This window comes from Sturnus vulgaris, chromosome Z, assembly GCF_052056855.1.
Source record: "Sturnus vulgaris isolate bStuVul1 chromosome Z, bStuVul1.hap1, whole genome shotgun sequence".
Taxonomy (NCBI): domain Eukaryota; kingdom Metazoa; phylum Chordata; class Aves; order Passeriformes; family Sturnidae; genus Sturnus; species Sturnus vulgaris.
The window spans coordinates 3,655,048-3,667,693 of NC_142283.1; the positions used below are offsets into that span (position 1 = coordinate 3,655,048).

Here is a 12,646-nt window from a genome sequence, read left to right on the forward strand (position 1 = left end):
TCCTGCTGTAGGGTTACTGTGTTCCTTGTTCTTGAGGTATTTTTACAGTGGGACATGGTGACCCAGATGGAGGATTGAAACAAGCTGTCTGTAGCCCTGTTCTCTCCCTTTCCTCACAGTTGATGACTCTTGGCTGACAGGGACAAGCTGTAGTCTCTGACTGCTTTGTTCTGTTTAACTTGAGGTGGAAGTGTTGACATCTCACCTGCCAGCCTGCAAAGACTTCCAGCAAAGGACTGGAAACAAAAAGCCCCGTGGTCGGTGTGAGGCACAGGAGCTGTCCCAGCCGGAGATGCTGCAGGTTGGGCACGTCCCAAAGATGGTGGAGGAAAAGAGATCTCAGTGGAAGGAGGTAGAACATTTGAAGAAGTGTGTCTGCAGCCCTTGGAGGGGGAAAGGAATCCATAGGGAGGAAGTGGAATGATCATTGTGGCAGTTATCCTTCAGAAAACATGAAAATGGAACATGAATCTGGCCGTGTACTCGAGTAAAACCAGCCTTTGGTTTTGACCCATCCAGTTGGAGAAGTGGACATGCAAATAATCCATTTTAAGAGCCATGCATGTGGCTGAAAACATCTTCCTGAGGGCTTGCGTTTGAAAAGGGATCTCGAAGTAATCTCTGCCAGCCACTGTTCTGACACAAACTCATTACTTGTCTCAGATCTACACAGGCTCTGTGACTGAACCTGCTGCAGCAGCAGCGTTGTCTAAAGGAGCCTTTGTTCCCCAGCCTGAGAAGTGGAGCCTGGGCAGACTGTTCATCTCCAGCACTGACACAGCTGCTGCTCAGCGACAGGAGACTGAGGAGAAGTACCTGCAGCTACTGAGTACGTCCTGTGTATTTGAGGGACAGTGCGTTGTGGGCATGTGTCAGCATAGCTGTACCAAATATTCCTCCTGAGCCTGGTGTCACAGGGACATTTAGGAATCCTTATAGGAACTGATGTGGAAAAATCGCTCTCTGTGCTGGCCATCTGTGCTGCAGAGCTGTCTGTCTGGTTGTTGTTTTTGTTACCCAGCCAAGCACAAAGGGTTCAGAGACCCAGACAGTGGGGCTGCCTTTTTGATCTTCTGGAAGTTGGGATCTCTGCTTTCAAGTGAGCATCTTGCATTTTGTTTCCCTCAGGGAAAACACTGACGATGGAAAATCCTGTGACAAAATACACTGAACTGGAAAATATTGGCAGCGGGTGAGTCCAACCACAGTTACTTTTACATAAACATGGGCCAGGTGATTTGCTGGTAGAATGTCTATCAAGTGTGAAGTCAAGCAAGCTGCAAACATATTCAGACACTGGAGTTAGATTGTCCCATCTCTCATTACTGGTCAGACTTTGTGAACGTGGTCAGAAGGCAATGCCAAAGACATCTCCATGCTGGCAAGGTCTTGCCAGCAACAAGGAACAGGACCTGGAAGATCTCCTTGTCTCTCAAGTGTGGGACAGCTCTGTGCTAATTTCCTTAGTATTTCTGAATACCTCCAAATCCTAGAGCCACACTAATGAAAGGAGAAGGATCTTGCTTGCCTGAAAGAGCAACCTACCCCCTATGAAAGCTGTGAGAAAACAGTTCTCAGGATCATTCCTTTCCAAGAGTTTGCTGAAGGAAATACTCTGTGGTCAGCATAAGAACCGCACCGTTTAGAAACTGAAACTTGACATGAAAGAATAATCTCTCTTTTGAGCTGAGGCAGTAAAACCCAACACTCCAGGAACAGACCCAGTGCTCATGCACTGGAGAGGGAAATGCAAGAGCTGCCTTCTGGCAAACCTCTCCTGCATCCTGCAGGTTTTAGGCACTGACAGGACAGATCTCCTGTCTGGCCTTGCTTTCACTCCAAATTCTAAATGGCTTCTCCTTTCTTTGCTTTGTTTTGTTTCTAGGACTTTTGGAGAGGTTTGTAGGGCACTCAACAAGGCCACAGGAGAAGAGGTAAATGTCAACAGCCCCTGCAGACTCTGCTGCAGCTCTTGAGGGCTTTCCCCTCTGGTGTGAGCTCTGGCTGGAGCTTTGGGTAGAGCTGTGTAGCAAAGGCACAAGAAGCACAGACTGGTGCCAGCCTGGAAATTGCCTTTGGGACAGTCTTTGTCCTTCTCAGCTGCCAGAAGGAAGGCGAGGAGGGCAGCGGTTCCTTTCAGAGAAGGACGCGCTCACTCGCTCTCAATTGCTAAAACAAAGGTGGTGCCTTAGAGCATCTCCCTGCTCTTTGGGGCTACAGCTTCAGAGCTGTATTCTCATTTCTGGCTGCCAGCAAATGCATCTGAATGTTCCTGGTAGCTCCTTAGCCCCCTGCAGTGCTGCACTTGGGAACTGCACATTGAGAGAGATGTGCAAGGAGTCCCTAAAAGCCCCAAGCCCTGCTTAGAGCCCAGGATGTATCCAGAGAGTACCAAGGCACAGATGACTTCTGAATCCCAGACAGAGCAGCAGAGAGTGTGGGCAGAGCTTTGTGGGTGACAGTAAAGACATCTTTGTTATCAAGTGGACAAGGCAAAACAGCAATGGCCATGTGTCCTGTAACTGGCCCCCAAGGGAGCAGAGAAATGGGCTGTTGGAATGTCAGTTCCTAATTACTCCAATGACTAATCACAAGGCACTTTGGCTCAGCTCAGCTGTGTCATTGCAAAATCACTCACTCTATGTGTGCTGTGGTTTCGTGCCACCAGCTTCTGAAGTTACTGATTTTCAATGTCATTTTAGGTGGCCATAAAAAAAATAAATCTCCACGGACTGAGGAAGAAGGAACTAAAGGTCAAGGAACTCATGGTCATGAAGAAGAATAGGAATCCCAACCTGGTCAACTATTTAGACAGGTGAGTTGTTGTGCTTTTGTCCCATGACTGTTTACATACTGCAAACATGCAAGGTAAAAAGCCACTTTGGTCACTGGCAGAAAATTGAGATGTTAATTATTAGTACATTATTATTGTTCTGCTCATTATCAATGGATGGGAAGAGAGGGCATCTTGTCTGCATGAGTCTTCCCTGGCACGTGTAGCTTGAAAATTGTTCAAAACCCTGAATCAACCGCATCTTACTAAATCAATAGCCTCTAAGTTCACTGCCACCCTGTCGTTTTGGGGCTTGATTTTTTCCAAGTGTCTTCTTACATGTGCATAAAATAACTCAGATTTCCCTTGGATTGTGTCCCCTCTTTTCCATTGCTGTGCATGCCAGGGATACTAGGTGATTTTTATCCAGAAACTCAGTGTGACAGGTTTTTTATCTGTTACTAAACTGCACTTTTCACTTGCTGGCCATCTAACACATCTATTTTTTACACCGGTACCTTTCTCCTTGAGTCTGCACAGATTGGAAACACTGCACAGCCTAGAGGGAATGTCTATTCCTTTCATTGTGTCCTCATCACAATGAGACCTGGGAACAACAATGACGCTTGTCTTTTCCAAACAGCAACACAGCCATGCACGTTCATATCCACAGCCTTGTTTCCTTCTTTCAGCTACCTTGTGGATAAGCAATTCTGGCTGGTGATGGAATACATGGATGGAGGCACTCTGAGAGATGTCATCAGCAAGATGTACCTGTTTGAACATGAGATGGCAGCTGTCAGTCGGGAGGTCAGGGATCCCACCTGTGCTTCCAAGGGCTTGGGCAGGATTGTTTGGGAAACTGGGGCTCAGAACTGCAGAGATTTCATGTGCCAAGCTTTGTTTCTGTGTTGCTGGTATGCTATGGGGAAGTAAAAGCATCTTAAGTGAACTGTGTGCCAGTGCCCCAGAAATCACTGTACTCTATTCCTGTACTCTGATCTCCTGCTGTTGTATTCTATGTCTCTTGTATTTGTATTTGCTGTTCTCCACCCTGCCTCTCTAAATGTTTACCTCGAGCCTGTCTGCGCTGCATTCCTTGTCTGTAAAAGTAAGGTGCTGATGGCAGGATTTGAAATGAATAGCAAAGAAAAAAGAGAGACTCATTTCTCACAGGTCTCAAAAAGGATAGTAGTGCACCCAAAATGCTGTTTGCTTCTGAAATGTGACTGATGTGATGCTTCCAAATTTGTGCTGAGGCCAACAATAAACCTTTGTCATGCAGCTTGCCACCCCAAGTAACCCACTTCACACCAAAGGGAGGGAAGTTTCCTTTCCTGGCAAACTCTTGTTTGTCCCCTGCATGGAGAGCACATCCACTGCAGCAGCAGTCATTCTGGCTGGTTTGCAGGGCACAGTCTACAACAGCAGTTGCTGCTGCTCTTCCAAAAGCTGACATGCCTTTCCTTAGAAAGGTCCTGCTCTGCTGGTGTTGGAGCAGCAAGCTCTTCCTCTCACTGGCACTGTGGTCTGCCATTAGTCCCAATTCCCCTGGAAGGGGAATAATTTAGAGTTGTTTCCTTTCTTGTGTGATGAACTCACGTCACTAATGTTTGCCCTCCTGTTTCTGTTTTCCTTCCCAGTGCCTTCAAGGACTGGATTTTCTTCACCTTAACGGCATCATCCATCAAAATGTGAAGAGCTGCAATATCCTTTTCAGAGCTGATGGCTCTGTCAAGCTGGGTCAGTATATTCTTGGTCAGGGGCAGTGTTCTAGGGATGTGGGGTGTGGGGCTGCTTTGAGTGACTGCCAGCTCCCCAAAAATGGTGCTGGTGGGAGTGCAGGGGCCCCTGCTTTGAGCTGAAGGCACAGCTACAACATGCACAGAGGTATGATAGGGAAGCACAAGCAGTCAAGGGTGGCATTGGTCTGTGTGTGTCCCTTCCAGAGGGAGGGAGATACAATGTAAACCTTCAGGGGAATAAAGGCCACTGTTCTGAGCAGCGTTTAAAATCCTGGGTTTTTTTGGAAGTGGCCAATTCCCTACTCCTTGTCTAAAGCCCCCAGGAAACTGAGCATGGCCAGTTCTCCAGGAGATTCATCAACAGCTCATTCTTAGAGTGAGAGTGGGGAATTCTTTGGCTTGGTTTCCTAATTAGAGCTGGCTTTCATGGTGTGTTGTTTTCTCCACAGCTGATTTTGGCCTCTTTGCTCAGCTCACCCCTGAGCAGAGTAGACAGAACTCAGTGGCCAGCGCTTCTGGGTGGATGGCACCTGAAATCAAGACAGGTCAACCATATGGCCCCAAAGTGGATATTTGGTCTTTTGGAATTGTGGGAATTGAAATGGTGGAACGAGAAGTTCCTTGCCAGAGCTCAACTCCTGTCTGGGTAAGGTGCAAATACTTACTGATCCCACTGTCTTTCTCACCTGTCCCCTGTTCTGTGTGCCACTGGACAAAATCCCATTGCCATCTTCTGGCACCACTTCCATCAAGGTCCTTTCTAAAAATATCCCTGCAGCTCATCAGTATCTGCTGTACTTTTGGTTGTCTCAGAAGGGAAGTGGCAGGTAACCATTTCAGCAACGTGCCATTTTTACCTCCAGCCATGCCTGACATTTCTCATTTGCTTTTTGAACACTGTTGGAGCTCCGTTCCTGAAGGAAACCAAGTTTTTCATGAAATGGTTAGATATGTGATAAATACCCATCAAAATGGAGGTCGAATCTTCTGAGGTTCAATTTTATAGAAAAATTAAGAAAAAAGAAAAAGAAAAATAGATAAAAAACAACCACCAAAGCAGTGCCCAAGCAGTTCTGCTTGCTTTTTCCTTTTTTAAACACAGCACATCAATTTCCCTGCATACTGTAGCATATTTTCCAAATCCTGCGTGTCTTTGAAACTTTCAGGCTTTCAAAAAACCTGTACATTGTTCTGTCATGTCTCTGGATGGCCTGGCTAAGTTCAGGATGTGTTTTTCTCTGGCTGCAATTAGAATTGCACACCAAACCCTTGGCTGTTTCTTGGTACTTTAACAAGTTGATGAGCTGCAGTCAGGTGCCTGTGGCTGGGATCCAAGGTGTTTGGTTGTTTGGTTGATGCCGGTGCTGTGTTCCTTTACTGCAGGAGCAGGGCCATCCCTGGGCTGCACAGTTCTAATGACAGTGAGGACATCAGCTCCCCATCATGTCCAGTGGCTGAGCTCAGCTGCAGGGGGACAGGATAAAACCCCTTTTGTCACCTCTGGTGGTGTGGGAAAATGAAAGAAAGCTGCCATCATTATTTTTACTCAAGGAGAGTGCATTTGCTGTTTTAGGTTTGGAAGTTTTCCTCTGGGTTGAAGAGGATAATAACAAAGTCTCTTTGGTCACCATCTATTTCAGTGCCACCAGCACCGAGCTGTTAGTATTGTGCTGGACATTTTTATGGAGACCAGGCCAGGGGCTGGTGTCATGGAGAGCCTGCCAGAACCTCCCATTCTTGCCTGGCACTTTCTGCAATGGCACACCATTGATGCATTGACTAGAGTATCCAAATGAGCAGAGGGTTACCATAGGGATAGCACTTCTCCTTCTTCTGATTTGCCCATTGTCTTAGTTTTGATTTGTTTTGATTTGCCAATTTAAATATTCTCATTTTCCTGTTGTGAGACAGAACCAGGAGCAAAAAAGCAAGGCAGGCCTAAAATTTAAGACAGTATTAAAAAAAAAAAAAAAAAAAGAAATTCATTAACTACACAAACAAAGGGGGGAAAAAAACAAATTCAGAATAAGATTTTTTTTCCCAGACCACTCCTTCCTTCCCTCTCCCAACCTTCATAACAACAAAACAAACAAACAACAACTACTTCAGTCAGTTCCCAATTTAGTCTTTTTCAGTTCACTTCCGGAGAGAGAAGCCTCCTCTTGTTGAAGCTGTAGGGATTTTTCCACAAGAAGGAAGAAAACAGTCCTCTCGTGGTTTCATTTTCACGATTTGCATCCGCCCTGACCTGCAATCGTGACGCTCCTCCCAACTCCACAGCCTTCCCAAAGCTGTAGATGTGGGCCATGTTTATTTCATGGAGGTATTACTTTTAAGAATGAAATGTTCCACAGCAAAGGTTCTCTTCATTTCTTTTTTTTCTGTTCATGCTTCATCCTCAGAAAACCGAGATCCCCTTCTTTCCTCGAGGCAAAAGATTCTTAACACAGGTACTTTTTGGTCAAATCATCTATCAAATGGAACATCTCCATCCCCCCATGTCTTTCTCCATGGTTTATAGGAATATTCAGTACATCAGTTCATCGTTATAATCTTACAAAAGGATTTTCAGCCATCTTGACAGCATCTCCTCATTCTCCTTCTATCTAAAAAACCTTAGCTCTTGCTTCACTGACTTCAGAAATCTTCTTATTCCCTTTCATATTCAAAGGAAGGCCGGAGGTTTTGCAAATCTTATCTGAGCAGTAAAGAGTTAAAGTTTCACACAACTCCAAGAGTTGGGCCAGGCCCAGGCCGTGCTGGGTGAGGGTGGCTGAGGTGTCACTCAGCCTTTCTGGGGCTGGGCTGCAGCCCCACCCTGCCCATGGCCACCCCTGCTCCCAGACAGGCCCGGCTGCCTCCCCCAGGCCGTGCGGGGGCTGGGCAGGCCTGGCCCTTCAGAAACTGCTCCGAGCCAGCAGCAGGAGCCGGGCCCCCCTCAGAGCCGCGGGCCCGTGGAGGAGGAAGCCGTGAAGGTCTCATCAAGGAGCCTCTCCTCCTCCCGGCCATCGGCTCCCCTCGTTTGCAAACGGGGCCCAAGCGGCCTCCCGAGCCTCCCCCCGGCATGGGGGGCGGGGGGAAGCTCGGGTTGGTGTCACCTGCTCAGCTACAGGAAAGACAAAAAAACAAGTTCCGGATTACCTCCTTTGAAATGTGTTTTCAAGGAGCGAACTAACTTTCTCCCATGGGCTGTTGAAGGTGTCCCAACCCCCACAGAGGAAGCTCCCTCAGAGAGAACTTCTGAGTTTGTGCTTCCCAAGTCAACCCATCACACCCATGAAAAGGTTTCCTTTTGCCACATAAAGAAGCTGAAACTTGCAGACTGCTGAGAAACAGAGCTGCAGGCGTTTCCTCTTTGTGTGCCCAAACAGGCATTTTCATCCCAATACTTGGTGCATGCATCTTTATGTGTCTGTGTTGAATATGAAATTCCAAATATTTGTTTTCTTACCTGAGGAATACCTGATGGATTTCCTTTCTTTTCTTCCAATTACCATTCTTTTCAAGAACGGGACAAAAAGCTTGATGAGTTCTGGATTATGGCAGCTTTGCATAAGGGACCAGCAAGCATTCCAGAGATGCCTTTCATGTAATAATTCTTGGAAATAAGAGTTAGTTAATATAGCAAAGTCCCTCTTCCAAATAGCCTGTCAAGCTGGTGCAAATCCTCAAAGAAGCAAACATGTTTTTGCTGATGTAGTTCTCACTACCTAGGTCAGTCAATGAGATCAGCTGCCAAGGTGAGATCCCCTGCATGTTGGAAAAGCTGTGGCTGCTTTGGGGTTTGGGTGATTTGTTGGTACAGCAAAGTCATCTCAGCCTCTCTGCCAGGGCAGAAACTGCCAGTGCAGAGTGCAGGTTAAACAATGGCATCTGGGAGAGCAGTGACAGATGTGAAAGGAGCAGGCTGAGCCTCGTGTTTCCTTTTTCTCCAGCCTCAACTCCCGACAGCCACAGGAGGGAGACCAAAGCTGCGGCAGCCCAACCTCTTCTCGCCTTTGCTGCGGGACTTCCTGAGCTGCTGCCTGCAGACAGACGAGGCTCGGCGCTGGTCTGCCAAGGAGCTCCTGCAGGTAAAATGCAAAGGGGCTGCAGGTGAAAGAGTGTCCGTGGAATGGGCTCCTCCTCCACTGGAGGCCAAGGCATCAGATCAGCCCCCTCCTCCTCACCTCCAATCTTGTGCTTTTCAAATGAAAATGGTGAGGAATCCTAGACTGGGCTGGGCTGGTAGGGAGGTGCAAAGGTCATCTGGCCCAAGTGGCCTGCAATGAGCAGGGACATCTTGAAGGAGATCAGGTTGCTCAGAGCCCTGTCCCACCTGATCTGGGATGGTTCCAGGCACGGGCAACTACCAGCTCTCAAGGCAACTTGTGCCACTGTTGCACCGTGCTCCTAGTAAATAAGTTCTTTCTTAGAGCTACTCTGACTCAATGCTCTGTTTGGTTAAAAATGTTAGCCCACTTGCTACTGCAACTGGACATAATTAAAAAGGTGTCCCATACTCCCTCAGAAGCCCCCACTGAAGTTCTGGCAAGTGTCAATAAAGTCTCCCTGGGAGCTATTTTTCGCCAAGCTAAATCACTCCAGGTCTCCCTGTCTGTCCTCAGAGGAGAAGTGCTCTGTCTGTTCTCTGACGGTTTCTGTCGCCCTGTTTTGTAATTTGGTGGTGTGGACAGTTTTATCTAATGGCACAAGAATTGAAGTAGAGCAATGCTGGATCCAGAGGAGTGAAATGTTGATAGAAGAACCCGAGGAAGCCAGTCCTGGCTGAGCACTCAGAGATTTGGCTGTGGGAAGGAGGGGCTGTGGCAGGCTCACTGTGAGCCTCTGAGGGGCCCTGGTTTGTGCCCCCACCCCACTCTTAGAGGTTTCTGCCACGCAAACAGGGATAGCTGAGAGGGACTTGTCCCAGCCCCATCTGCTGCCTGGCATGGTCAAGCAGACAGGACCTGCCCCAGGGTTACTGCCAGCTTGTGTGGCAGAGAGGGAACTGCAGGACCCAGTGCCACTCGGCTGTCCCTGCTGGCAAGGAAGGAAGGAAGGTGCCATCCAGCACAGGAGGGGCAGGGCGTGGAAAGGTAGACACTGCTGTGTCCCCCTGTGGAAATTAGCGTGATGCCTGTCTTTCAAAGAGAGGCACCCATGTGAGTCTTTGGAGTTTCCTGAAAGGAAAAAACCCCAAGGACAGAAAAGCACCATTTCCAGAGCCCTGGCAGGGCAAAGTCCCCAGCAAGATGAAGACACCAGAATAAAGAGATAAGTGGGATTCTGGGCCAGGTTTGTCTGTGATGGCAAGGTCCTGCACATGAAGGTTGAGGTGCAGATGGCCCTGTTGGTTCTCTTTCTGCATCTTTCTGTGAACCAGAGCAATCCTGACTGAGCCTGTGAAGCATTGAGCCTTGAAAGTCATGATTCATTGTTTGTTTTGGTTTTTTTTTTCCCTGTGGACAGCATCCATTTGTAACATCAGCCAAGCCAGTGTCAACCCTGGCACCACTCATCATTTCAATGAAGAGAAAGAAGAAGAAGGAGACAAGAATTTAAAAATCACATTGAAACAATACCTTGCAACCAACATTGAATAGGATTGCTGAGTAGAATTTTAGATTATGATTACAGAGTCGGATTACAGAATAGGTTAATAAATAAATAAAGTTTCTCAAAGTGCAACTCATTTGGAAGATTCCCCTCCTTCTGAGTCTTTCAGAAAAGACAACATTTCCTTCTGGATTGCCAGCTGTTTTTTAATGCTGCTAAGTCACACTTATGGCTTCTTTGACATGGTTTCTGAGTAGGGAAGGCTCTTCTTCGTTTATCCTCTCCAGATCACACTGCCTTTGGAATATGGCCCACTGGCTTGTTTTTGCCCAGCCACGGTGCTTCTATTTGAGGCAGAAAGGCAATGGCATTTGCAGGCAAAACCAAAGGAGGAGGGGGCAGCCAAGCCATCCTATGCAGATGCAGACCTTCTATGATGGCTAAAATCTGGCCTGGAGGCTTCACAGTCATAGATACCCTAATTAGAATTCCACCAGTCTATGCCATTAGGGAAAAGAGGTCAACATCCCCAGGAGGAAGGCATTTGAAAGCTGGGACATTTAAATTCAAACAATGCCAGCAATCCCTGGCAAGCATGGACACAGGGAGCTACTGGCCAATGAGCTGGGTGGTAACCAAATTCAGCCAATTAGGAGACCAGCCACGGAGGGTTTTTAACATCTTCTAAAGAGGAACTGCACTCGGTAATATTGGCTGTTGCTGTGTGAACTATGGAGTGTCGTATCTTTTAAATCTCAACGGTGACAGCCTTCAGCTGTGACTCAAGAGCATTTGCTTTCCTGCCACTTGGATTTGCATCCCTAAGTGCAATCTCTTTGGCTGGAGGAGAGTTTGGCTCAACTGAGAAAGCAGAAAGATCAGTGAGGCTGCTCTGAAAGGTCTCCAGGATGTGGTGCAGAGCTGTCAGTAACTGTGAGGGGAGAGTGAGCCCAGCCTTGCCCAGGGTGGAGCCCCAGCAGAGCCCTGGCAGAGCCCGGAGCAGCCTGAGCCTGGGCAGAGGCAGGCTGGAAGGAGGCCCTTGGAGCTGCAAGAGGCAGCAGCCCGGCCCTGGGTGCCTCCTCCTGGCACCGGGCGAATCCTCTGCTCTCAGAGCCAAGCTGGCAGCTGGCTGGGCCCCAGGGGAAGCGCAGCCGTGCTGGGCACAGCACAGACTGGTGGCATTGGCCCCCTGGAGCGTGGCCAGCAGGAGAGAAAGGCAAAGAGCAGCCCAGGGCTGGTGCCCTGGCTGAGCATTGCCCCTCTTGGGCCGGCTGCCCTGTAACTCCTGGGCAAGGTCAGCAGTGTGTGCAGCACTCTGGGCACAGGGGCAGGGAGCCGGGCTGCTCCGCAGGCTCCAGCACAGGGCAGCGTCCTTCAGGCACGGCACTTGTGCCAGGGGAACCGAGGCCAGCGGGAGGCAGGGACAGCTTGTCAGGTCACAGCTGCAGGAGACAGTGCCTCACACAGCCCTGCGAGGAAGCGCCTGCAATCCTGGCCTTGTGCACGGAGCCACAGCAAAGGTGTGAAATGCAGAGTGCTTTGCAGAAATATTCAGGGGCACCAGGCCAGCCTGCTTTGTGCTCTCTGCAGCACAGCAAGCACTGTGCAATGCAGCTCTGAGCTGCTGGGACAGAGGGAATATGGGAATGTGCCCGAGGTTTGTGATTGAGGGTGAACTGATTTGGAAGGGAGTAGAAGAGTATGAGTAGGCAATTCTTGGAAGAGATGGAAGCCTCTTCTGACTGAAGGGAGACCATTTGGAATAGTGTAGTGATCTCAAAGTCCATAGAATACTGCACCAGTGATTAATCCCTTCACTCTACCTTCTAACTGTTTCTGCCTAAGGTGGTTCTAGTGAATATCTGCCAGGGCTCACACCTCTGCTGCAGGGCTGTTCTTCCTCTCAGTAATAATGGCTTCACTGTCTCTCACTGACATATTGCTTAACCAAGGCCAGTCTCTTCCAATATCCCTTAGAAAAGGACTTTACCTTAGATCCCCATATTTTGCATGTATGCCTGCATGAAAAAGAATCCACAATACAAACCTTCAGGAGAATCATGGCATAAAAGCAGATTCCATTGATCAAACCCACAGTAACCGCTTTAAAATGTGAGTCTGTGCACCTTGCTTCAGAATTTTCTTCATCGTGGCTCCCGAGTCATTTTGGAGCAATAACTAAGCTGCCCCTATCAAGTCCAGATTACCTGGCAAGTGGTAATTAGTCATCCAGAAAGCTTTCCAGCTGTTGTGTAGCATTTTATGCAGATAACAGGTCATTGCAACCAGCTTCTAATTTATGTCTCTGCACTTCTTTTCCACGTTCCAAGCCAAGAGCAGTAATATTCATGTGAGGACATCCTAACACATTCCACAGTGACTCCTCACTCCGATCCCATGTATTCTCCCGTGGAAGATTCCTTGCTCTGTTTTCCTTGCCACCGATGGGGATCTGCAGTCCCTGCCCGGCACTGCTCCTTGTGGGTTCTCCAGCCAGAGGCGATGCTGTGGCGCACCTGGCGCAGGTGAGCCTTGGGCCCGAGGAGGGACCGACGCTCTGAGCTGCCGCGGATACGGCGGCGAACCCGAG

The 12,646-nt window shown here is 48.5% G+C and overlaps 1 protein-coding gene across 1 annotated transcript in view; it reads left to right on the forward strand.

Annotated features, from left to right (window-relative positions):
* LOC148219572 (serine/threonine-protein kinase PAK 3-like) overlaps nt 1–10,139 on the forward strand; it is an 87,907-nt gene extending 77,768 nt beyond the window's left edge. Inside the window, exons 6-15 of the mRNA XM_088156338.1 lie at nt 185–352; nt 664–829; nt 1,129–1,192; nt 1,886–1,934; nt 2,703–2,815; nt 3,466–3,583; nt 4,417–4,516; nt 4,968–5,164; nt 8,454–8,591; nt 9,970–10,139. Coding sequence (XP_088012464.1) covers nt 185–352; nt 664–829; nt 1,129–1,192; nt 1,886–1,934; nt 2,703–2,815; nt 3,466–3,583; nt 4,417–4,516; nt 4,968–5,164; nt 8,454–8,591; nt 9,970–10,062 — 1,206 coding nt within the window. The 3' untranslated portion in view covers nt 10,063–10,139. The remainder of the gene's footprint in view (nt 1–184; nt 353–663; nt 830–1,128; nt 1,193–1,885; nt 1,935–2,702; nt 2,816–3,465; nt 3,584–4,416; nt 4,517–4,967; nt 5,165–8,453; nt 8,592–9,969) is intronic.
* Nucleotides 10,140–12,646: the final 2,507 nt, after the last annotated feature.